Consider the following 23,000-nt stretch of genomic DNA (forward strand, 5'->3'; position numbering starts at 1 on the left):
ACAGCAGTCAAAGACAGCCATCACCCAAGGACCAAACGATGCACAAACAGCAAATGACCCAAATAGAACACCGATCCCCGACATCGTCCTAATAATAGACTCTAATGGAAAATACCTGGACACTAAGACTGTTCCCAGGGGCACAAGTCACAAAAATCCACTGTTCAACAAACCCACAAGCAGAGAAGGTGATCAGTAATCCATACTTCACAGAGCCCAAACACCTCATACTACACACCTGGACAAACGATATCCAACAAGAGACAGTCACTCAGGACCTAACAAAACTCGCAATAGCAGCCCAGCAAAAATTCCCCAGAACCAAAATAATCCTGTCTGCCCTGCTTCCAAGGAAAGAAATAAACCAAGAGGTAATCCAGCAAATCAACTCAGAGCTGACTGCCAGTATCGCCTCAACACCAAATATACAGCTGGCAAGCCACCCCAGAATAACGCTCCGTCACCTATACGACGACAAACACCTCAATAAACAAGGGGTCAGCAATCTAGCAAAAGAGCTAAAGGACATGGTTCTAAACAGACCTCCGAGACTACAAGCAAGACGCCCACCAAACAGATGGCAAACCACAGCGATCCCAGGAGAGAATCCACAGAGAGGGCAAAGGAGACAACATGCCCCACAATGGCAACGCACAGAGATCCCCAATGAGAGTCCACAGACAGGGCACAGGAGACAACATGCCCCACAATGGCAACACAGAGCAACAGAGAACAGCAACATGGCTGAAATAAGGACATTGCTCAGCACACTATGCAGCCAACTCATGGGACACCCTTAAAATATGCCACCCAAACCCACCACAAGAACGTGTTACGTCCTATGAAAATCTTTCTTCATTATAAGGTATATCGACCAAATATGACATCCTTAGTTATCAGCAGCTGGAACATTCAAGGACTGAATGCCTCAGCCTTTGGGTCCAAGACAAATGACCCAGACTTCAAGCAAAAGCTAAAGAACATTGACATCCAGATCCTTCTGGAGACATGGGCCCCGGGCAGAGGAGGAATCCCTGACACCCATGGGATACAGGGAATTTTCTCTCTTTGCCCAGAAAAACAAGAACATCAAACAGGGCCGTTGTTCAGGGGGCATACTAATATGGTACAAGGAGGAAATCAAAGAGCACATCAAGGCAGTAAAAAGAGGAGAAAGCCATATCTGGATGAGGATAAGCAGCGCCATCCTCACCTCTCAGCAGGACATCTACCTCTGCGCAGCCTACATCCCTCCATCAGAATCCCCATACTATAAGCCGGACATCTATGAGGTCATACAGAGAGAGGCAGCCCAATTCCAGTCCATGGGCAGAGTGCTCCTCTGCGGAGACCTCAATGCCAGGACGGGTACAGAGAAGGACTACATGTCACCTGACGGAAACACATATGTAATGGGAGATGGATCCTTCTATAATGACTCAGTACAGACCACAAGAAACAGCTATGACAGAGTGGTGAATAAAAGCGGCAGAACCTTGCTGAACCTGTGCCGGAGCTTGGGGCTGTATATAGTGAATGGACGCATCAGGGGGGACTCACTAGGGAGATTTACACTAAACTCCCACTTGGGCAGCAGTGTGGTGGATTACGCAATAACGGACATAGACCCAGCAAACATAAATGCCTTCATAGTCACCCCTGAAACCCACCTGTCAGACCACAACCAGACACTGCTGTACATGAGATCCACGGACAAACAACCCATAGAAAAGCCACACCTGACCAGTCTACACAACTTGCCACCATCCTACAAGTGGCCCAAACAGTTATCCACTGAATACACCAACATGACTAACAGAACCGAGATCCAAGAGCTACTTGTAAATTTCAACACAAGTAGTTACGCATCAAACCAGCAAGGGGTCAACGGGGCAGTGAATGACTTTAACAACATCCTATACACCATGGCAGAGCTAGCAGGCATCAGAAGAACCAACCCCAAGAAACCAACAAATAAACAAGGCCAAAAATGGTTTGACAAAGAATGTAAGTCACTACGCAACTCCCTAAGGGTAGCCTCAAACCAAAAGCACAGAGACCCAAACAACAGGGACCTAAGAGCGGCCCATGACATCCTACAGAGGCAATACAAACGCACTCTCAGGGAGAAAAAACAGAGGCATATCTGCCAAGAACTACAGAAGCTTGAGGACTCCCTCCAGGACAACTCATTCTGGGAGACCTGGAATCATATTGGCACAAAGCCCAAGCAGAGCACCCTCCACATCCAAAATGGCAACATCTGGAACAGCTACTTCAAAGGCCTCTACAAGAACATACCAGAAGAAGACCTAACCCCAGAACAGAAGCACCTAACCACTAAACTCAGAGACATGGAGGAGACAATCAAAGACTTCCAAAATCCTCTGGACATACCAATCAGTGTGCTGGAAATAAAAGACAGTATCAAATTTATGAAATGCAAGAAGGCCGCGGGCAGTAACGGCATCCTGCCAGAGATGATCAAATTCAGTTCCCCAGATATACATGCAGCACTGGCAAAACTATTCACCCACATCCTGAGTGCTGGCTACTTCCCAAAAAGCTGGAATCAAGGTCTCATAACGCCCATCTACAAGAATGGAGACAGATATGATCCAGCAAACTACAGAGGAATATGTGTTAACAGCATTCTGGGAAAACTATTTAACAGCATTATTAACAAAAGGATCATCACCTTCCTCACCCAGCGGGACACCCTCAGCAGAAGCCAAGCTGGGTTCATGCCAAACCATCGCACCACGGATCACATCTACACCCTGCAAAGCCTCATCAAGACCCACATCCATAGAAAAAAGCAGGGGAAAATATTTGCATGTTTTGTGGATTTCAAGAAGGCCTTTGACTCAGTGTGGCACCCAGGTCTGTTCCTGAAACTCCTGGAGAGCGGAATAGGTGGCAGAACCTACGACGTCATCAAGAGCTCATACACTGAGAATCGGTGCAGCGTGAAGGTGAATGGAAAGAGGACGGCCTTCTTACGGCAGTGCCCTGGGGTAAGACAGGGCTGCAGCCTGAGCCCAACTCTATTTAACATCTACATAAATGGACTGGCAGCGGCCCTGGAATCCTCCTCTGCCCCAGGTCTCAGCCTGCACGACCGAGAGGTGAAGATCCTGCGGTATGCAGATGACCTCCTGCTGCTTTCCCCAACCGAGAGAGGCCTCCAAGATAGCTTGGCCGTGTTGGAAACATTCAGCACCACATGGGCGCTGCCCATCAACCAAAAGAAGACCAAAGTCATGGTGTTTCAAAAGAGAAGTTCTAAAGAAACCTCCACTTCCTCCCTCACACTAAATGGTGCCACGCTAGAGAAGACAAGCAGCTATACCTACCTCGGTCTGGAGCTAAGCCAAACCGGGAGCCTCAAGCAAGCAGCAGAGACCCTGAAAGGGAAAGCATGCAGAACCTTCTATGCCATCAGAAGACAAATGTACCACCTCAAACCACCGGTGAGAGTCTGGCTCAAGATATTCGACAGCGTCATTACACCTATACTGCTATATGGCAGCGAGGTATGGGGTCCAGCAACCTATCCAGACCAGAAAAAGTGGGATTCCAGCCCAACCGAAGTCTTCCATCTGGAGTTCTGCAAATATCTCCTCCAGGTACATCGCAGCCCCTTCAAACATAGCCTGTCGGGCAGAGCTGGGACGATTCCCCTTATGGCTCACTATACACAAGAGGGCGCTATCACACCAGGCGCATATACAGAACAGCAACCCCAACTCCTACCATCATAAAGCCCTGATGAGCCAGAGCCAGGAGCAAGCCAGGAACCTCGGCAGCCAGCTCAACCAAAGTCAGCAACACACCCTAACTAAATCCCAAATAAAAGAGATCTCAGAGAGCTGCAAGATGCAATACATAGAGGGTTGGAAGAGTGAATTGGAGAACTCCCAGAAACTCACCATCTACCGGTCACTGCGGAGGGACTACACACTGGCTCCATACCTGGAAAGGCTACGCCACCCCAAAGACAGGCAGACCTTGAGTATATACAGATTAAGCGCCCACAACCTAGAGGTGGAAACAGGGCGGCACCGACAGACATAAAAGCCACGAGAGAACAGACTGTGCCAGCACTGCCAGCAGGGGTCTCTGGAAGATGAGGTGCATTTCCTGCTGCACTGCAACAAATACTCAGCAGTGAGGGACTCCCACTTCCAGAAACTTACCACCCATACCCCAGACTTCCCATCCATGGACGAGGAGAGGAAACTCTGCATCCTACTGGGGGAAGAAGAATCAATGGTGGAGGTCGCCGCCCAATATGTCACCACATGTCATAAGATGAGAGGAACTAAAGACCTCCAAATGGACAATCACTCCCCAAATTTTGCCACCAACACCCCATCCCCACTACCCTAATCCACTCCCCTGTCACACTTCTTTTCTTGCTTTGGCAACACTAATTGTATTTTGGTCCTGCCAATAAAGCCTATTTGAATTTGAATCAAAGAGAGAGAGACCGAGAGAGAGAGAGAGACCGAGAGAGAGAGAGAGACCGAGAGAGAGAGAGAGACCGAGAGAGAGAGAGAGACCGAGAGAGAGAGAGAGAGACCGAGAGAGAGAGAGAGAGACCGAGAGAGAGAGAGAGACCGAGAGAGAGAGAGAGACCGAGAGAGAGAGAGAGACCGAGAGAGAGAGAGAGACCGAGAGAGAGAGAGAGACCGAGAGAGAGAGAGAGACCGAGAGAGAGAGAGAGACCGAGAGAGAGAGAGAGACCGAGAGAGAGAGAGAGACCGAGAGAGAGAGAGAGACCGAGAGAGAGAGAGAGACCGAGAGAGAGAGAGACCGAGAGAGAGAGAGACCGAGAGAGAGAGAGACCGAGAGAGAGAGAGACCGAGAGAGAGAGAGACCGAGAGACACAGAGAGAGACAGAGAGAGAGACCGAGAGAGAGACACAGAGAGAGACCGAGAGAGAGACACAGAGAGAGACCGAGAGAGAGACACAGAGAGACCGAGAGAGAGACACAGAGAGACCGAGAGAGAGAGACCGAGAGAGAGACACAGAGAGACCGAGAGAGAGAGACCGAGAGAGAGAGACCGAGAGAGAGAGACCGAGAGAGAGAGACCGAGAGAGAGAGACCGAGAGAGAGACACAGAGAGAGAGACCGAGAGAGAGAGACCGAGAGAGAGAGACCGAGAGAGAGAGACCGAGAGAGAGAGACCGAGAGAGAGAGACCGAGAGAGAGAGACCCAGAGAGAGAGACCCAGAGAGAGAGACCCAGAGAGAGAGACCCAGAGAGAGAGACCCAGAGAGAGAGACCCAGAGAGAGAGACCCAGAGAGAGAGACCCAGAGAGAGAGACCCAGAGAGAGAGACCCAGAGAGAGAGACCCAGAGAGAGAGACCCAGAGAGAGAGACCCAGAGAGAGAGACCCAGAGAGAGAGACCCAGAGAGAGAGACCCAGAGAGAGAGACCCAGAGAGAGAGACCCAGAGAGAGAGACCCAGAGAGAGAGACCCAGAGAGAGAGACACAGAGAGACCGAGAGAGAGACACAGAGAGACCGAGAGAGAGAGACACACACAGAGGGGAGAGAGAGAGACACACACAGAGGGGAGAGAGAGAGACACACACAGAGGGGAGAGAGAGAGAGACACACAGAGGGGAGAGAGAGAGAGACACACACAGAGGGGAGAGAGAGAGAGACACACACAGAGGGGAGAGAGAGAGACACACAGAGGGGAGAGAGAGAGACACACACAGAGGGGAGAGAGAGAGACACACACAGAGGGGAGAGAGAGACACACACACAGAGGGGAGAGAGAGAGACACACACAGAGGGGAGAGAGAGAGACACACACAGAGGGGAGAGAGAGACACACACACAGAGGGGAGAGAGAGACACACACACAGAGGGGAGAGAGAGACACACACACAGAGGGGAGAGAGAGACACACACACAGAGGGGAGAGAGAGACACACACACAGAGGGGAGAGAGAGACACACACACAGAGGGGAGAGAGAGACACACACAGAGGGGAGAGAGAGACACACACACAGAGGGGAGAGAGAGACACACACAGAGGGGAGAGAGAGACACACACAGAGGGGAGAGAGAGACACACACAGAGGGGAGAGAGAGACACACACAGAGGGGAGAGAGAGACACACACAGAGGGGAGAGAGAGACACACACAGAGGGGAGAGAGAGACACACACAGAGGGGAGAGAGAGACACACACAGAGGGGAGAGAGAGACACACACAGAGGGGAGAGAGACACACACACAGAGGGGAGAGAGACACACACACAGAGGGGAGAGAGAGACACACAGAGGGGAGAGAGAGACACACACAGAGGGGAGAGAGAGACACACACAGAGGGGAGAGAGAGACACACACACAGAGGGGAGAGAGAGACACACACACAGAGGGGAGAGAGAGACACACACACAGAGGGGAGAGAGAGACACACAGAGGGGAGAGAGAGACACACAGAGGGGAGAGAGAGACACACAGAGGGGAGAGAGAGACACACAGAGGGGGGAGAGAGACACACAGAGGGGGGAGAGAGACACAGAGGGGGGAGAGAGACACAGAGGGGGGAGAGAGACACAGAGGGGGGAGAGAGACACAGAGGGGGGAGAGAGACACAGAGGGGGGAGAGAGACACAGAGGGGGGAGAGAGACACAGAGGGGGGAGAGAGACACAGAGGGGGGAGAGAGACACAGAGGGGGGAGAGAGACACAGAGGGGGGAGAGAGACACAGAGGGGGGAGAGAGACACAGAGGGGGGAGAGAGACACAGAGGGGGGAGAGAGACACAGAGGGGAGAGAGAGACACAGAGGGGAGAGAGACAGAGATTTTGCCGCCTCTGGGGTTAAAATTCATGCCAGGTGTGTTTACAGTCTTCCACTCACTGCCGACTTTTCTCCCCATTGACTTGCATTGGGTTTCGTGTTTCACGACATTTCCCTGTAGTCGGCCGATTTCGTTCGACTCGACTTTTGAGAAAGTCGGGTTTCATGAAACCCGACTCGACCCTAAAAAAGGCAAAGTCGCTCATCTCTAATTCCAAGATCTATTGATAAAAACGCACTTTGTTCATGGGAAAATTCTTTTAAGGCTGAAAAGATACAAATCTATGAAGCTAAAAGACAAGTCTTTTTGGATATGATATTTCACTGTTCTGTCCAAACATCAGTAATAAAATGAAGGTTTTTCAAGCTACAAACACCCTTCTGTTATGTCACAACAAAATATGGAGCACTTTAGGTGAAGAATCATTACCTGTTTCCTTTCTTTGGGATTTAGGAGTAAATAACGAGGGTCAAATACAATCTTGTGGAGCTCCTTTTCCCATGTGGAGAATGCAGACACCTTAATAAAACAAAGAAACACAAGAGAACCAAAGAATATAAGTTGCTTAACCCAGTAGTGAAATATTAGGAGCCAAACTAAGGTTTGTGTGTAAATGTATAGTACATCTGCTGAAAGCAGGACAGAGCCAAGAGTCATGATGGAGTTTTCATCACTAATAAATGACGACTGGCAGGGGGTTAGGTTAGCACATTTTCAATACTAATTGGCTTCGAAACACTCATAATTATTCAGATGCAACAGAGCTAATAACTCATTAAAATAGCCACTACTGAGTGACATTTAGAAAGCACTTCAAAAGCAACCCTTGAAGATGTATAATGTGCCCTACGAAGGTTGGAGACACATAACCCTTTCAATGCCCAAAAAGCAAGTGACGCGAGTCCATTCATTGTGGGTCACTTTATCCTGGAAGATGGAAAGGAACATTTGCACAACAAACATATGCCAAACACGGTCTAAATGTGAAGCCAATATTCAACATCACTTAGTTCTTCTATAGTAAGCACATTCATAAGACTAGCATTAACATTTTACATGGCATACAATTTCTTAATTAGACTTTACTAAACTTTGCTAGAGGAGACGATCTCATACATTAACATTACCAATAGTGCCAATTGCTCTACATAAACATTTACTCATTGTAGGGCTAAAATAGGGGAGAGCTGTGATATTGATTTTTTTTTTTTTTTTTAAAGCAAACATTAAAAAAATAATTCCATTTGTTATCTGCAGATTTAGATTTTTGATCATGGATTTCATTCACTGCAAAAGGTAAAAATCTATGGTGGAAATATGAAAAACGAGTTAGGGCATGCCGATTACGAAAGATGCATGGTATGACAAAATCCCATGCCACAAAAAAAACAAAACAAAAAAAAAAAAAAAACAGAAGCAATAACTTTTTTGGGACTTTCCAGAAAAGGCACAACAGGCTCATGCATTAGGGGTCAGGTGAATTACTGACCACTGTATTCTTTTGTATTGCTGGAGGCCTAGATAGAGCATGATTAGTGACGCACCATGGGCTCCACGCAACTCTACGCTCACTCCCTGGTCTCTGGAGTGGGGGCTATACTCCATCACTTCCATTTTTCAGCAAACTAGCTGATTATTGACAATACACTCTTGTTCATCTAAGCTGCCAGAAAGGACATTCAAGACAAGTTTTTTCTGCATTTGTTTACAGCAGTGAATTTATGGTCTTCCAGCCAAACACATTCAGATTGGTGAAAAGTTTGCCATTGTAAATTAATTTGGACTTAGGTTACAACAGTCAAGAAAAGACACATTGTAAAAGAGGTTCTAAAATATTTAAACTTCTTTCATCTGGCATCTTTCCTTCTTCACTCAAAACACACCATCATATCCCCTTTACTTAATATATAAAAAAAAAAACACAACAATCCCAAAACATGCTTTGCCCAAAACTGCACTGCTAACTAAAGACCTGGCTCTCATCTCCCCTTCATCAATGAACTTCTGCAACGCTTGGTCGACTCTCATTTATGGACTATGGAGACTAAATAATGTTCTCACTATATATGTAAAATGAAAACCTCTGCATGCGGTCATTTATTTTTAGTTTAAATGTATCGCAGGCTATAAAAATGACAGTTTAAGTGCACAGAATTCGGATCAGTTATGGCGGATACAAAAGATATTTCTATAATTTTTTAAGGCCAAAAATAAAACAGCTGACGTTTCCAGATTTAAAAGGATATTCTCATCTTATAAAATGATGGGATATTCCATCATTTTATGATCGGTGTAGGTCTGAACTCTAGGACTTCCATGGACACGCAATAATGGCACCACAGTGCAAACTTTGATCTGAATCTCCAACACAGGAATGCTATAGGTCACCTACTGTGCCACAGTGTGCTAAGAAGCACATTCATCTAAGAATTCTGCTGGTCTTCTGCTTTGTGGCAAAAGACAGCAAGGCAGTACAGAAATTTTCATGTCTTAGGTGGGTGCCAGAACTTGATACCCAACCCATCCCAGATAGATGATCAAGTGAGGATGTATCCAAGAATTGGGGTCCCAAAATGTGATAGTGTACCTTAGAGTGAGAAGATGAGAATAACCCTTTAAGTACAAGAAAGCAACTGATTACCATGGAGATAAACCCTGTTACTGAAGATTTACTGACTCGTGTGCAAAAATCAGAAAAGATTTATATACATCTCAAAAGATGATTTTCTAACCCCTCTCTCCAGCAACATATCTCTAAACTGTTTCATTCGAGCATCCAGTGGAACGATGGCTCGCTCACGGGCAGCTTTAATTTCAGCCTCCATAGCGGTCTCTTTGTCTGACTCAGTTTCTTCTTTTCTAAATAAGAAAAGAGGAGGGAAACAAGTGTAAATGTAGTTACATGAAAAGACTGACTTTCTACTTGTCAAGTATACCAACTGGATTTTGTCATTAAAGCACCATTTTTAGAACCAATAAAACAGGATTTTTGGGTCGCTTACCGTAAAATCTGTTTCTCGGAGCCTTCACTGGGGGACACAGAAACCATGGGTTGTATGCTGCTGCCACTAGGAGGCTGACACTATGCATAGAAAAAGGTTAGCTCCTCCTCCGCAGTATACACCCACACCGACCGGCAGTAATTTCCTCAATTAGTGAGAAAGCAGTAGGAGAAGTAACAGAATAGATTGAAACAGAACAGACAACTCAACCTATTAGAACAAACATGAAAACAGGAGTTGCAAAACATGGGAGGGTGCTGTGTCCATCAATGAAGGCTCCGAGAAACAGATTTTACGGTAAGCGACGCAAAAATCCTGTTTTCTCTATCGCTTCATTGGGGGACACAGAAGCCATGGGACGTCCCAAAGCAGTCCCTGGGAAGGGAAAGCAAACTTCCATCAGGCCAGCGGACTCACCACCGCTGCCTGCAGGATCCTTCTTCCTAGGCTGGCATCCGCCGAAGCGTAGGTGTGGACCCTGTAGAATTTCACAAACGTGTGAACAGATGACCAGGTTGCAGCTTTGCAAAGCTGCAGTGCGGAAGCTCTGTGGTGCACCGCCCAGGAGGCACCCACTGCCCGGGTAGAGTGAGCTCTAATTCCAGGAGGGGCCACTCGATATTTGACCCGGTAGGCTTCCAAAATTGCCGATCTGATCCAGAGAGCAATAATAGCTTTGGAGGCCGGCTGACCTTTCCGCGCCCCATCTGGAATGATGAAGAGAGTCTGTCTTCCGCAAAGGAGTCGTCCTAGACCGATAGACCTTAGTCGCCCTGACCAGGTCTAGCTTGTTCAAGGAGTGCTCCCGAGGGCGAGTTGGACCCGGACAAAAGGACGGGAGAACAATATCCTCATTCAGGTGGAAAGTGGATACCACCTTAGGAAGGAAAGAGGGCGGGGGCCGCAGGACCACCTTATCCTGGTGGAGCACCAAGAAAGGAGAACGACAAAAAAGGGCTGCCAACTCTGACACGCGCCGGATGGAGGTGATGGCCACCAGGAAGGCAACTTTCCAGGAAAGAAGGGAAAGGGAAACTTCCCTGAGAGGTTCGAAGGGAGGACCTTGTAGAACCTCGAGAACAAGATTAAGATCCCATGGATCCACAGGCGCGCGGTACAGAGGTGCCGCATGAGCCACTCCCTGAAGAAAGGTCTTGACCTGCGGACGGGAGGCCAACGTCTTCTGGAACAGAATGGAAAGCGCCGAGACTTGACCCTTTAAGGAACTGAGGGCAAGGCCCGCATCAAGGCCTGACTGGAGGAACGCTAGGACAGAAGGGAGAGAAAAGGCCATGGGCGGAATGTTATTGGCCTCGCACCAAGCGAAATAGGCCTTCCATGTACGATAATAAATCTTGGAAGACGAAGGCTTTCTAGCCCGGATCATGGTGTGAATAACCCGATCTGAAAAACCTGAACGTTTCAAAACCGCGGTCTCAACAGTCACGCCGTTAAATTGAGTGGCCGAGAATTGGGGTGGCAAATCGGACCCTGAGACAGCAAATCTGCTCTGTTTGGAAGCTTCCAGGGGGCGTCCGCGAGCAGGTTGACGATGTCCGAGAACCAAGCTCTTCTGGGCCAATCTGGAGCGATGAGGATGACCGGAACTCCTTTCGCCTTGATTTTCTTCAACAGCTTGGGAAGAGGAGGAAGGGGAGGGAACAGGTAGGGGAACTGGAACTGAGACCAGGGAACGGTCAGAGCATCGGCGCCCACTGCGAGAGGATCTCGGGCTCTGGATTTGAACTGTGGGACCTTCCTGTTCATGCGAGACGCCAGTAGTTCTAAGTCCGGAGTCCCCCAACGACAACAAATCTGATGGAAGACGTCCGGATGTAAGGACCACTCTCCCGCTGCGAGACTCTCGCGGCTGAGAAAATCGGCGGCCCAGTTGTCCACGCCGGGAATGTGCACCGCGGAAATCGCTGGGACTGATATCTCTGCCCAGTGAAGAATCTTGGACATTTCCGCTAGAGCAGAGGAACTCCGTGTTCCCCCTTGGTGGTTGACATATGCCACTGCTGTAGCATTGTCCGTCTGAATCCGGATTGGCAGACCCCTGAGAAGTCTTTCCCAGTGAGTGACACAGATAAATCGCCCGTATCTCGAGAACGTTGATAGGCAGACTTGTCTCTTGAGTCGACCACCAACCCTGAACAGTGTGATTGTGAAACACTGCACCCCAGCCGAGAAGGCTGGCGTCCGTTGTCACAATCTGCCAGTGAATCGGGAGGAATGACCGGCCTAGGGAAATGAGGGGGTGATGTCAGCCACCAATTGAGTGATTGTTTGACTCGGGGCGAAAGGCGAATTGGACGATCCAGGGAAAGGACAGACCTGTTCCACCGAGACAGGATGGCCTGTTGAAGCGGTCTTGAATGAAATTGTGCAAAGGGGACCGCTTCGCCGTCGCCACCATCTTTCCCAAAACCTTCATGTCTGACCGGAGAGATGGAAGCAGAGTGCTCTGCAGTGATCGTATGTCTCGTCGCAGAGAGAGCATCTTCTCTTGTGAAAGAAAAACCCTCGCTCGACGGGTGTCGAACAATAGGCCTAGAAACACAAGGCGTTGAGTCGGAACCAGGCATGACTTCTTTTTGTTGACGAGCCACCCGAAATTGGACAGGATGTCGAGAAGGGTGGTAAGACTTTGGCGAGTTTGGTGAAAAGATGGAGCTTTGATTAGAATGTCGTCGAGGTACGGAAAAAGGACGAGACCTCTGCTCCTCAACGAGGCCATCAACGCCGCCATGATCTTTGTAAATACTCTGGGCGCAGTGGCGAGACCGAAAGGCAGGGTGACAAACTGCTATTGGTCCTGGTGAATCGCGAAACGCAGGAATTTCTGATGCCCGGAAAAGATGGGAACATGCAGATAGGCGTCTTGAATGTCTATTGAGCACATGAATTCCTGCGCTTCCATGGAAGCGATTACTGAACGAAGAGACTCCATTCTGAAATGTCGTAGGCGGACTCTTTTGTTCAGTAACTTGAGGTCCAGGATGGGCCGGACCGTGCCGCCTTTTTACGGTACAACAAACAGGTTTCAGTAAAACCCTGTGAAACGTTCTGACTCGGGAACGGGCACAATCACCCCGGAACTGAGGAGGGAGGCGATGGATGCAAAGAAACCCGGAACCAAGGCAGGGTCCTTTGGAGGTCGGGACTCGAAGAAACGATCCCGGGGCCGAGAGGTGAACTCTAGAACTATCTTGTATCCTGAGGATACAACTTCCCTGACCCAAGCGTCTTCTACTGAAGCAAGCAAGACGTCTCTGAAGAAAAGGAGTCGACCGCCCAGTTGGGAAGGCGCCTCGGGGTTCTGTTGATAGTCATGCTGAATTGGACCGTCCAGTTCTGGACCTGGAGGATCTTCCCTGGGAAGAGTGAGATCGCCAGGAGGGAGTGGGCCTAAAGGAGATTTTCTTCCTATCCTGGCGTGCTTGAGGCCTTTGTTGGTTGGAAAAGGATTCTGCCGTCGCGAAGCGGCGGAAAGACCGAAAGGGCCAAAACTGACGTCTTGGAGGAGGTCTACGAGGCTTGGACTGAGGAAGAAGAGAGCTTGTGCCTCCAGTGGCGTCTTAAATAATATGGTCCAGCTGGGATCCGAAAAGACATGCTCCCTGAAAAGGCAGATTGTTAAGAGACTTTTTTGAAGACAAATCCGCCTGCCAAGCCTTGAGCCAAATTGTACGCCGGATTGCTACCACATTGCTGGATGCTTGAGCTGCGCAAGATGCAGCATCCAAGGAGGCCGAGACCAGATAATCCCCTGCATGGGAGATCTGGTTGGCTAGCTCTGCCAAACGCTCTAGTTGGGCTTTATCTAAAATGCCCTGGCGGAGATCCTCCGCCCAAGTAGCTATGGCCTTAGCTACCCAAGTTGAAGCGAAGGCAGGGCTCAGCGCCGTTGCAGCCGCATCGAACGCTGACTTTGCTAAGGATTCTATGATCCCATCGTTAGAATCCTTCAGAGACGCCACACCTGAAATCGGGAGGACCGTGTTGTTAGATAGTCTGGACACGGGAGCGTCAACAGAGGGAGAGGCCGACCAATTGTCGGTGAGCTCTTTTGAAAATGGATACAGCACGCCGAGGCGCTTCCCTCTTTGAAGGCGCCTGGTCGGATTTTCTCTCTCCCTGGTAAGGAGCTTGTCAAACTCCGAGTGCGGGGTGAAGACTCTGGAAGGTGTTTCTGCCCGTCTGAACGAAACCTCCTGATCTGAGGGTTTCGCAGTGGAGTCTGTGATTTCGAAAGTGTGGTTAATCGCAGCAATGAGGTTCTGTACCGTAACCTTCATGTCCGCGTCATGGTCTGAATCCAGCTCTAAAAGCTCCTTGGATGGCGTGTCCGAGAACGCCTTGCCTGACTCGGGTGAGGAGGCACGGGAAGGAGACTGCTGGGAGGGACTTTGCGGTGAGATGGGGCGAGGGGAGGATTCCGGCCGGGAATCCTGCCTGGGCCTTTTGCGGCTGATGCTGGCTGGCTCAGATGGAACCTCTTGTGCCCTGCTGGATACTGTAGAAGTGTCCAGGGGCAACTTATCAAGAACGGCCACTAGGGACTGAGACACCTTAGTAAGATCCGCCACTGATTGTGATAGAGAAGAAGCTCAGCCAGGAATGGGGGATTCACTCTCACAGGTAGCCATAGGGAGCTCCTGGGCGGCAGATTGAATGGGATTGCTGCAGTCGAGGCAGAGGAGAGTGGGCTGACCTGAGGGAAGTTTGCATTTGCAAGAAGAACATGCAAAGAACTTGACTAAAGTGCCCGTGGGAGCAGGGGGGGGGGCTTGGGAGAATGGTCAGGCTTAGACTGAAGGAGTGCCAGAAGGTTGGGGGACAGGGAGGAGGGTGTCAGTCTGCAGAAGCAGAGCTACTCACAGTCCGTTGTCCTGTGGATAACCCCAGTAAGCGATGCTGCGCAGCTCGTGAACTTGCAGGTTCGCAGGAGAGTGCGGAGTCCGGCAGACGGTGTTCGGCTGCCAGATCAAAGAAAATGGTGGCCGCCAGAGGAGACTGAGGGAAGAGCGTGCCCTTTCTGAGACGACGAAGGGCGGAGCTAACCGCCGCTCTGAGAAAAAGGCACCGCCCGCTGTAAAAGGTGGGCTGAGCGCTGTGACAGTGCGACAGGAGCATAGGGAGAGGCGGTGGGCGGGCCTAGGACGGGTGGGAGGGAAGCACGCTTGAGAATGACGGCGGGGGGGCGTGGCCGCGACGCTGTAGTAGGCCCAAAGTGAAACCGGGGCCTAAATTAATAGCGGCGGTCGCCTGTCAGCACGGGGGGCGGCGTGGAGGTGACGCAGCCTGAACGCTGCTGAGAGAATCCTGGTCGGGGTGAAGGGAGCGGGCTGGAGGGCAAATGCGGAGGCTGCCTGGAGGCGCGGGACGGCCGCAGAAGACCGCAGCGCTGCCGCAGCCACCCGCCCCAAAGAAGACGCTGAAGCTGCGACCATGCCGCCTGAGGAGAATGGGGGCCCAATATTCACCCTATCCCGGACCCGAGTTGAATAAAGGTATCTTGCTTGTCCTGAGTATGTCTGCGCCTCATCCAACTGACAGGCTCTGGTAGGCGAGTGGGTGGGAGACGGAAGGCAAGGACCCTCTGCATCGCTGACACGTATTCGTGTTGGTGGCCGCCCCGAGAGCTGCTGGTCCTGCTGCGGGGAGCTGTGAGGATAGGGGTGGCAGTACACGCCGTACTCACAGTCTCTTTGTGGGAATACAGATGTGACTTTTCACTGTATCCCTTCGGATAACCTGAAAGGAAATGACGCACTTCGAGGTAGATATGGGTCTAAAGAAAGACCCGTGTCCACCTCCTACTGACACTAACCTAAAACTGAAGAAATTACTGCTAGTCGGTGGGGTGTATACTGCGGAGGAGGAGCTAACCTTTTTCTATGCATAGTGTCAGCCTCCCAGTGGCAGCAGCATACAACCCATGGTTTCTGTGTCCCCCAATGAAGCGATAGAGAAAATCTACAGTTTGTTCAAAGGCCTATTTTTCAATTTCTCAAATTCTTACGATAAATTTGTAATTCATTTTTCCAAGCCATGAATTTCAGACCGCATTGATAAGATATATAGATACTTCCTGATGGCTAACATTACCACAATAGTAGATTTTAAATACCTTTCACATTGTTTTCTGGCATGTATCATGATCACACTTTTACGTTAATTTTTTTTTTTTTTTTAAACTACAACACAACCACATTTAGGTTTCAATTGTCTACAATATACCCAACAATATGGGAATATCTAGAGCTGACAAAACACACAAAACCGAAATTTAGCATGTCACACATTGTCTGAACAGACTGTTAATCTGTGAAATGATTTCTTGATTACATAATTTAAATTGTGAAAAGTTGCCTACTAGCTAATACTATATAGACTCGTCATGAAGGCATACATAAGAGGTTGCCAACTCACTTTCTCCTCTTCGCTTTTATGGGCTCATCATCATTACCATCTTCTGCTGAGTCATGATCATCTTTGACTGTAAGAAACAAAAAATTATGAACATAAAAGATTTTTTTATTTTATATACATAAGACTTGTGTACCGGTTTAAAATGGCATTTTAAGGCTGTGCCGTTCTATGCTGTATGACCCATGTAAATCTTAAACCGGTCATAACTCCTTGCTGACACAGAATTTCTGTTTTCCCTTTTCCTGAGACGTGACAAGCCAGCAAGAGAGAACACTGTTAGTGCACACTGTAAGGAGATGGCCCAGCGGCCAGGAACAGGAAAGTCCAACCCAATCCCAGGAAGTGACGTCTGTTTCGGGGCAGTGGTGGTTTCTTTTTTGCTGCTCACTGGGTTCTCTCCTTACATTATGCTTCTCATCCGAGCCAGCGAGGGAGCACACTATCACTGTGCATTTAAAAGAATCTTGCACAGTGACAAGAATCTACTGAGCATCCCGTTGGAACGGACAACCGAAACATGCTCAGAAGAGCAGCAACTAGCACAGCTCCAGAAATGGACTACACTGATGATGCCTTGTTTGAATATCCAGGCATGCACTAAAACTTCGTAGAGGGAATGGTAGGGAATTATTCAATTATTAAAGTATAATAGAAAGCATTTAGATTACAGGAAATACACATTTATGATTTAGTGTTAGTTTCAGGGAGCACTCCTACCATTTTCTGCAGAAGAAACCTGGATATTATGATTACCACACTTAGAGCATAAAAATAATAAATACATGAGGAATATCGTTTAAGTAATTTCTGGCTCTCAACTCACAATATTTCTTGTCATCTTCTAATCCTCTCTTATGTGGAGGCTCCTGAATGATTTTGTCAACATCAGCTCTTCCAATGAGATCTTCCGGCCTGTCCCACATAGAAAGACGTGTAGTGGGATTGTAGAAGAAGACACGTTCGTCACCGGTCCACACCACGCACCTAAAGACAGATAAGTAACATGTAAATAATAATAAAGGATCAATGGCAGCAAATCAACTGTTTTAACAGTCGTCACCCAATTGTAACCCATACTTTGGACACCATGCTATTAAAGAAGCATAACCCCAGATGCATGGAGGGGTATTTATAGGTAACGACACAGTTGTAGGATTGGAAAACACATACATATTCACGCTATATAAATGATCATACGGCTACAGGGATAATGCAGCGGCTACGAATGTTCGCCATAATATTGATGTGATAATATGAAGAGCTCATAGTGCAAAGGAATCAGCTGGGAAATATCAGCCTGGGTTTCCATTCGCAAATTGCAGAAATCTTTAAAATTGTGGGGAATTAATGTATGGGAAGTCTCTAGTCTTAGCTTTATTAAATGAAAACTCATCCCATAAGGATGTGACCTCACCCTTTAAATCAGCTCTGAAATTCTCAAAACCTGAAATTAAGAAGCCCCAGTACTGGTTTGGCATTTCTAAGTTTTACCTGCACAGGACTGCAAAAGCCCCAAAATGCCTTGCAGCAGCCCCAAGGGGTAAGGAGGAAAAACATTGAAGGGGAAGCAGAGCTACAGTCCTTACGCGACATGGCTTCCCATTCACATGTATGGGTGGCTGCAGTTTCCCTATTGATCCCTGTGATAAGTTGTAATGATATAAAATCCGTTTGTACAACCTAATGAGTATTTAGAATAAATATCTTGTTTTAGAGCCAACACATAGCCTTCACTAAACAGGTATTAAAAAGCAAAATGTTTTACTGTCTCTTCTGCCATTCATAGAAATTTGAGAGAAAGTTATCATGAGGAACAAACTTGTGCAAAGTAGAAAACTGCTACAAATTATATTTCACTTTGTCTGCCACATACAACTCTGATATTATGGTAGAGAAGCTACTGGCCGAATGTCCCATGGGTAAATAAGAGGTTTGCCAACGTTTCCTACATTGAGTAGGCAGACCACCTTTAACAGTATGATCCGGCTACTGGAGAAGGCAGTCACTAGGCCATAGGCAATATAAATAAGTAAGCAACGACAACAGAAGTGTTTACTGGACTCCGTTTCTAGCCTTTTATGTGTAGCAGGGTGGGCTGTAGTTTATTTGGTTGACCCCACCATATATTATCTCGCACTTTGTGTAGTTTTCTTATTTGGAGAAGTATTCCTAGGGTGGTATGTCCATTTACACCCACTGTAAGGGATCTCTCTGAACGATCCCAGCAAATACAGTATAGAGTGGACGAAGAAACACTCAGCTGACTAAAGCCATCACTTTACCAAGCATGGGAAACTGAACAGTCTTTTAAATAAGATAAAGTGGGAGAATGGGTTCTGGACACATCAGGCGTGGAAACAGACAGCCCACAACAATGCTGATCCCTTTTTCAACATCTCACACAGCAAAGAAAGGGAAACAGCGTTTGTACATTACAGGCAGGATTCTTGGTAGGCAAAAAAAGGCAGTATTTTTATCTAAAACCTTAATAACCAAAACACAAGTCCTGTAAATACTAATATGTCAAGAGAAATTTACACATTAAAACATGTTTGTAGCAATATCACAAGAGGATCTGAGAAAATTATAAAACAAGCGTCTTACCAAACACAAGCAAATAATGTAACAAAATTAAAGCCCTTGCCTGTATAGATGTAAAATCCAGGACTAACACAAATGTCCCTGCAAACATTGGCAAGAAAACAGGCTTTGGGGCATAAGTACCATGGAGTGCCAGGAATTGGTGTTGTAGCCACTGGCCGGGCTTTTTGGGCAGCTTTCTCCTCCTCAGTCATTTCTTCTTCTTTTGGTTCCTGATAAATAAAATATTGTTTTGATAATAATGCAAAAAAATAAACAGAAAACTACAAGGGATCCTATAATCATCTAAACCATGGGTGACATTTCAGTTTTAAAGAGGTTGTCCACTACTAAGACAACCCCTTCTCATCCTCCATGTTAGGTCCCGATAAAATAAAAAGAGCTTATACTCACCTCCCGTGCCGGTATTGTCCAGCGATGTTCAGCACTCACTGTCTTCTCCTTTGGACAAGAATGCAATCAGGAGGAAGTGAGCGGTCAAGTGCAGCTCCTACTTCCTCCTGATGACGCGTTTGTTCGGACGAGGAAACAGTACTGCCAGCGGTGATTGGGCGCAGGGCTAACGTGTTAGAGGAGATTGAGTGCTGACACTCCTGGACTGGTACCAACATGGGAGGGGAGTACATGCTTTTTCATATTCTCGGGGCCAAACAGGGGAAATGAGAAGGTGTTGTCCTAGTAGTGGACAACCTCTTTTAAGTTTGGTTTCAGCAGACCACTATATACCGTATTTTTCGGACTATAAGACTCAGTTTTTTCCCAAAATTTTTTTTGGGGGAAACGGATGCGTCTTATAGTCAGAAAGTACGGTACTTACACTTAGCATGGTGGCAGCGGGAGTTGGGAGATTCTTCCAGTGATCCTGGTCTGACGCTGCAGGGCGATGATGGTGCGGCAGTGCTCGGTAGTGCCGTGGGTCCCGGCGACATTTTCTGAAAGCCCAAAGCCCCGCACTTCTATTGCCTGGATGCTGTGGCCTCCGGGAAAATGCGCGCTGAAAACGGCACATGCACAGATTGAGATCCCAGCTCCGAGATCTCAATCTGTGCATGCGCAGCCTCTGTCGGCCATTTCCCCGGAGGCCACAGCATCGAGGCAATAAAAGTGTGGGGGCTCCGGTCTTTTAGGAAATGTTGCCGGAGCTCCAGGCAACACCGAGCACCGCCGCACCATCATCGTTCTGCAGTGTTGGACATCAGAAAATATCCTCAGAGCCCCCCGCACTGCCAAATCTGCTGCACCAGGTTGGGATGGGAGCGAGATCATCGCCCTTCCGCGTCGAACCACCTGAAGAATCGCCCGACTCCTGCTGCCACCAGCACTGCTGATTGAATTGGTGCGATGCAGAGAGTTTTTACAGATATCGTTCACTACAAGTGAGCACGCTGTAATCCATGGCATATTTATTACCAGCCTGCTCTGCATCGTATAGGCATGCAGAGATTGTTACAAAGATTCAAATTGTTACAGCTTCATTTTCTCCCTTTAGCCACTGCTCCAGTAATCATGCCACACAGGTAAATAGTATTTTTTTGCCCAGGGGAGACAGTTTCCCTTCAAGCATTCATCCATATTGATCAGAGATATATGCATAATGAGCTAAAAACACCTGACAGTGGCCACAAGTGCTTTACGCTTTTGACCCAATTTGCTTTCCTGTCTCCAAAAATAGTTATTTGCTCAAAAAGTAGTAGCTTATTGCAAGGACCTAGCTCTGCTAACATGGAACATGATGTCAGCTATATACAGAAGTTGGCTACCTCCCGTCCTCCAGTAAGTGGTGCCGTTCTCCGCTCCATTCAATCACGGGTGCCTAAGCAGGAGCAAGCATGTAATCAAGCCTAGCATTTCACTGGACACAGTACCACAGGGAGGACTCACAATGCTTTTAAAAAGATCCATTCTTGAACAGTTTTTTTTTTTTTTAGGGGGGGGGGGGGGGGGCATGTAGAAAGGAGACACCAGTCATGATTAGGGAAGCTTGTAAAGAGGTAATAAAATAGGGCTTTGTGTGTACTCACCGTAAAATCCTTTTCTCCAAGCCATTCATTGGGGACACAGAGACCGTGGGTGTTATGCTGCTTGCCACTAGGAGGACACTAAGTAAACCAGAAAAAAATTTAACGCCTCCCCTGCAGTATACACCCTCTCGCTGGATGAGACTTCTCCAGTTCAGTGAAAAAAGCAGTAGGAGCTTAAACAGTCAACAATAACGATAACTATGTCACAACCAAAGAATGCTACAATGAGCCAGTAGGCTAAAGAGAGTGGGTGCTGTGTCCCCCAATGAATGGCTCGAAGAAAAGGATTTTACAGTGAGTACACAAAAATCCCTATTTCTCCTATGCCTCATTGGGGGACACAGAGAACGTGGGACATCCTAAAGCAGTCCCTGGGTGGGGAGCATACATCTGCTAATACCCCATGTACCACTGTGTAAATGCTGAGGTACTGCAGAATGCGTCTGCCAAGAGCTGCATTCGCAGAGGCCTGAAAATGAATTTGGTAATGTTTGGTAAAAGTATGCAGACTGGACCAAGCCGCAGCCCTGCAGACCTGTTCTGCCGTGGCCTGGTGCCAAAAGGCCCAAGAGGCGCCCACTGACCGGGTAGAGTGCGCCTTAATCCCTACTGGGACAGGCGTGTTCCTGACACGGTAGGATTCCTGAATTGCCAAGCGAATCCACCTGGCTAGTAGCATTGCTAGAAGCAGCTAGACCCTTCCTATGCCCCTCAGGAAGTATGAACAGGACATCTGACTTGCGGATGGGAGCCGTCCGCGAGATGTACCATCTCAGAGCCCTAACCACATCCAGGGTGTGGAGGGCCTTCTCAATGCGATGGACTGGCGCCGGACAAAAGGAAGGCAAAATGATTTCCTCGTTGAGATGGAAAGAGGAGACAACTTTGGGCAGGAAGGACGGGGGCGTCCTGAGAACTGCCTTGTCCTGATGAAAATTCAAGAACGGAGAACAGCAGGACAACAGCAGAACGGAGAAACTCGTCTAGTTGATGTAATTGCCACAAGAAAGACCACCTTCCAAGAGAGGACAGTCTGACACGTCCTGCAGCGGTTCGAAAGGCGCCTCTTGTAAGGCCCCAAGAACCAGATTAAGGTCCCATGATTCCAATAGCCTTCTATAAGGAGGCGCTACATGGGAGACTCCCTGAATGAAAGTCTTGATCTGCAGTTTGGTGGCAATTTTGTGTTGGAAAAGCTCTGACAAGGTTGAAATTTCATCCTTGAGCGAGCTAAGTGCGAGTCCTGACTTTAATCCGCATTGAAGGAATCGAGAACACCAGAGGGGATCGACCCTGATCCTTCCACCACAAAAAGAAGGCTTTCCAGGTGCGGTGATAGATGCGCATGGAAACAGGTTTCCTAGCACTAATCATGGTGGAAATCACGTCATGAGAGAACCCAGCCTGTGCTAAAATCCAAGATTCAACAGCCACGCCGTCGGAGCCGGAACCATGGCAGAACTAGGGCATCCGCTCCGATGGCGCATGGATCATGCGATCGGGCAATGAACCAAGGAACCTTGTTGTTTAGTCTTGAGGCCATGAGATCCACATCCGGAGTCCCCCAACGACGGCAAATCTGCTGAAAGACTTCCGGATGAAGAGACCACTCTCCCGAGGCAATGCTTTGGCGACTGAGAAAATCTGGCCGCCCAATTTTCTACACCCGGGATGTGGATTGCCGAGATGGGCGAATGGTTGGTCTCGGCCCAATGGAGGATGTGACTCACTTCGTGCATGGCCATCCTACTCCGGGTACCTCCCTGGCAGATGATATACGCCACAGCGTTGTCGGATTGGATCCTGATGGGGTGACCTGCAAGGAGATGGTGGAAATTCCATAGAGCTAATCTGATTGCTCGTATCTCCAAAATGTTGATGGGGAGACGTGACTCTCAGGTTGACCAACGACCCTGTGCCGTGTGGTGACGAAAGACCACACTCCAGCCGAGAAGGCTTGCGTCGGTGGTTACTATCAACCATCTTACTGGGAGAAAAGACCTCCCGTGATTCAGGGAGGACCTCAGTGTCCACCACCTGAGTGCTTGCCTGACCCGCAGGGACAGAAGGATCCGACGGTCCTGGGAGAGCGGGTTCTTGTCCCA

General features: G+C 48.3%; 1 protein-coding gene across 5 annotated transcripts in view; it reads right to left on the reverse strand.

Annotated features, from left to right (window-relative positions):
- TCERG1 (transcription elongation regulator 1) overlaps positions 1-23,000 on the reverse strand; it is a 119,395-nt gene that overhangs the window by 63,189 nt on the left and 33,206 nt on the right. For all 5 annotated transcript variants that reach the window (XM_073575257.1, XM_073575259.1, XM_073575258.1 and 2 more), the window contains 5 exons: positions 18,998-19,086; positions 17,097-17,257; positions 16,274-16,340; positions 9,566-9,692; positions 7,263-7,352 (listed from right to left, as the gene is read on the reverse strand). In XM_073575257.1, coding sequence (XP_073431358.1) covers positions 7,263-7,352; positions 9,566-9,692; positions 16,274-16,340; positions 17,097-17,257; positions 18,998-19,086 — 534 coding nt within the window. The remainder of the gene's footprint in view (positions 1-7,262; positions 7,353-9,565; positions 9,693-16,273; positions 16,341-17,096; positions 17,258-18,997; positions 19,087-23,000) is intronic.

The sequence above is a fragment of the Dendrobates tinctorius genome, unplaced genomic scaffold, assembly GCF_039654945.1.
Source record: "Dendrobates tinctorius isolate UK_male_01 unplaced genomic scaffold, ASM3965494v1 ptg000043l, whole genome shotgun sequence".
In the NCBI taxonomy this organism is placed as follows: Eukaryota; Metazoa; Chordata; class Amphibia; order Anura; family Dendrobatidae; genus Dendrobates; species Dendrobates tinctorius.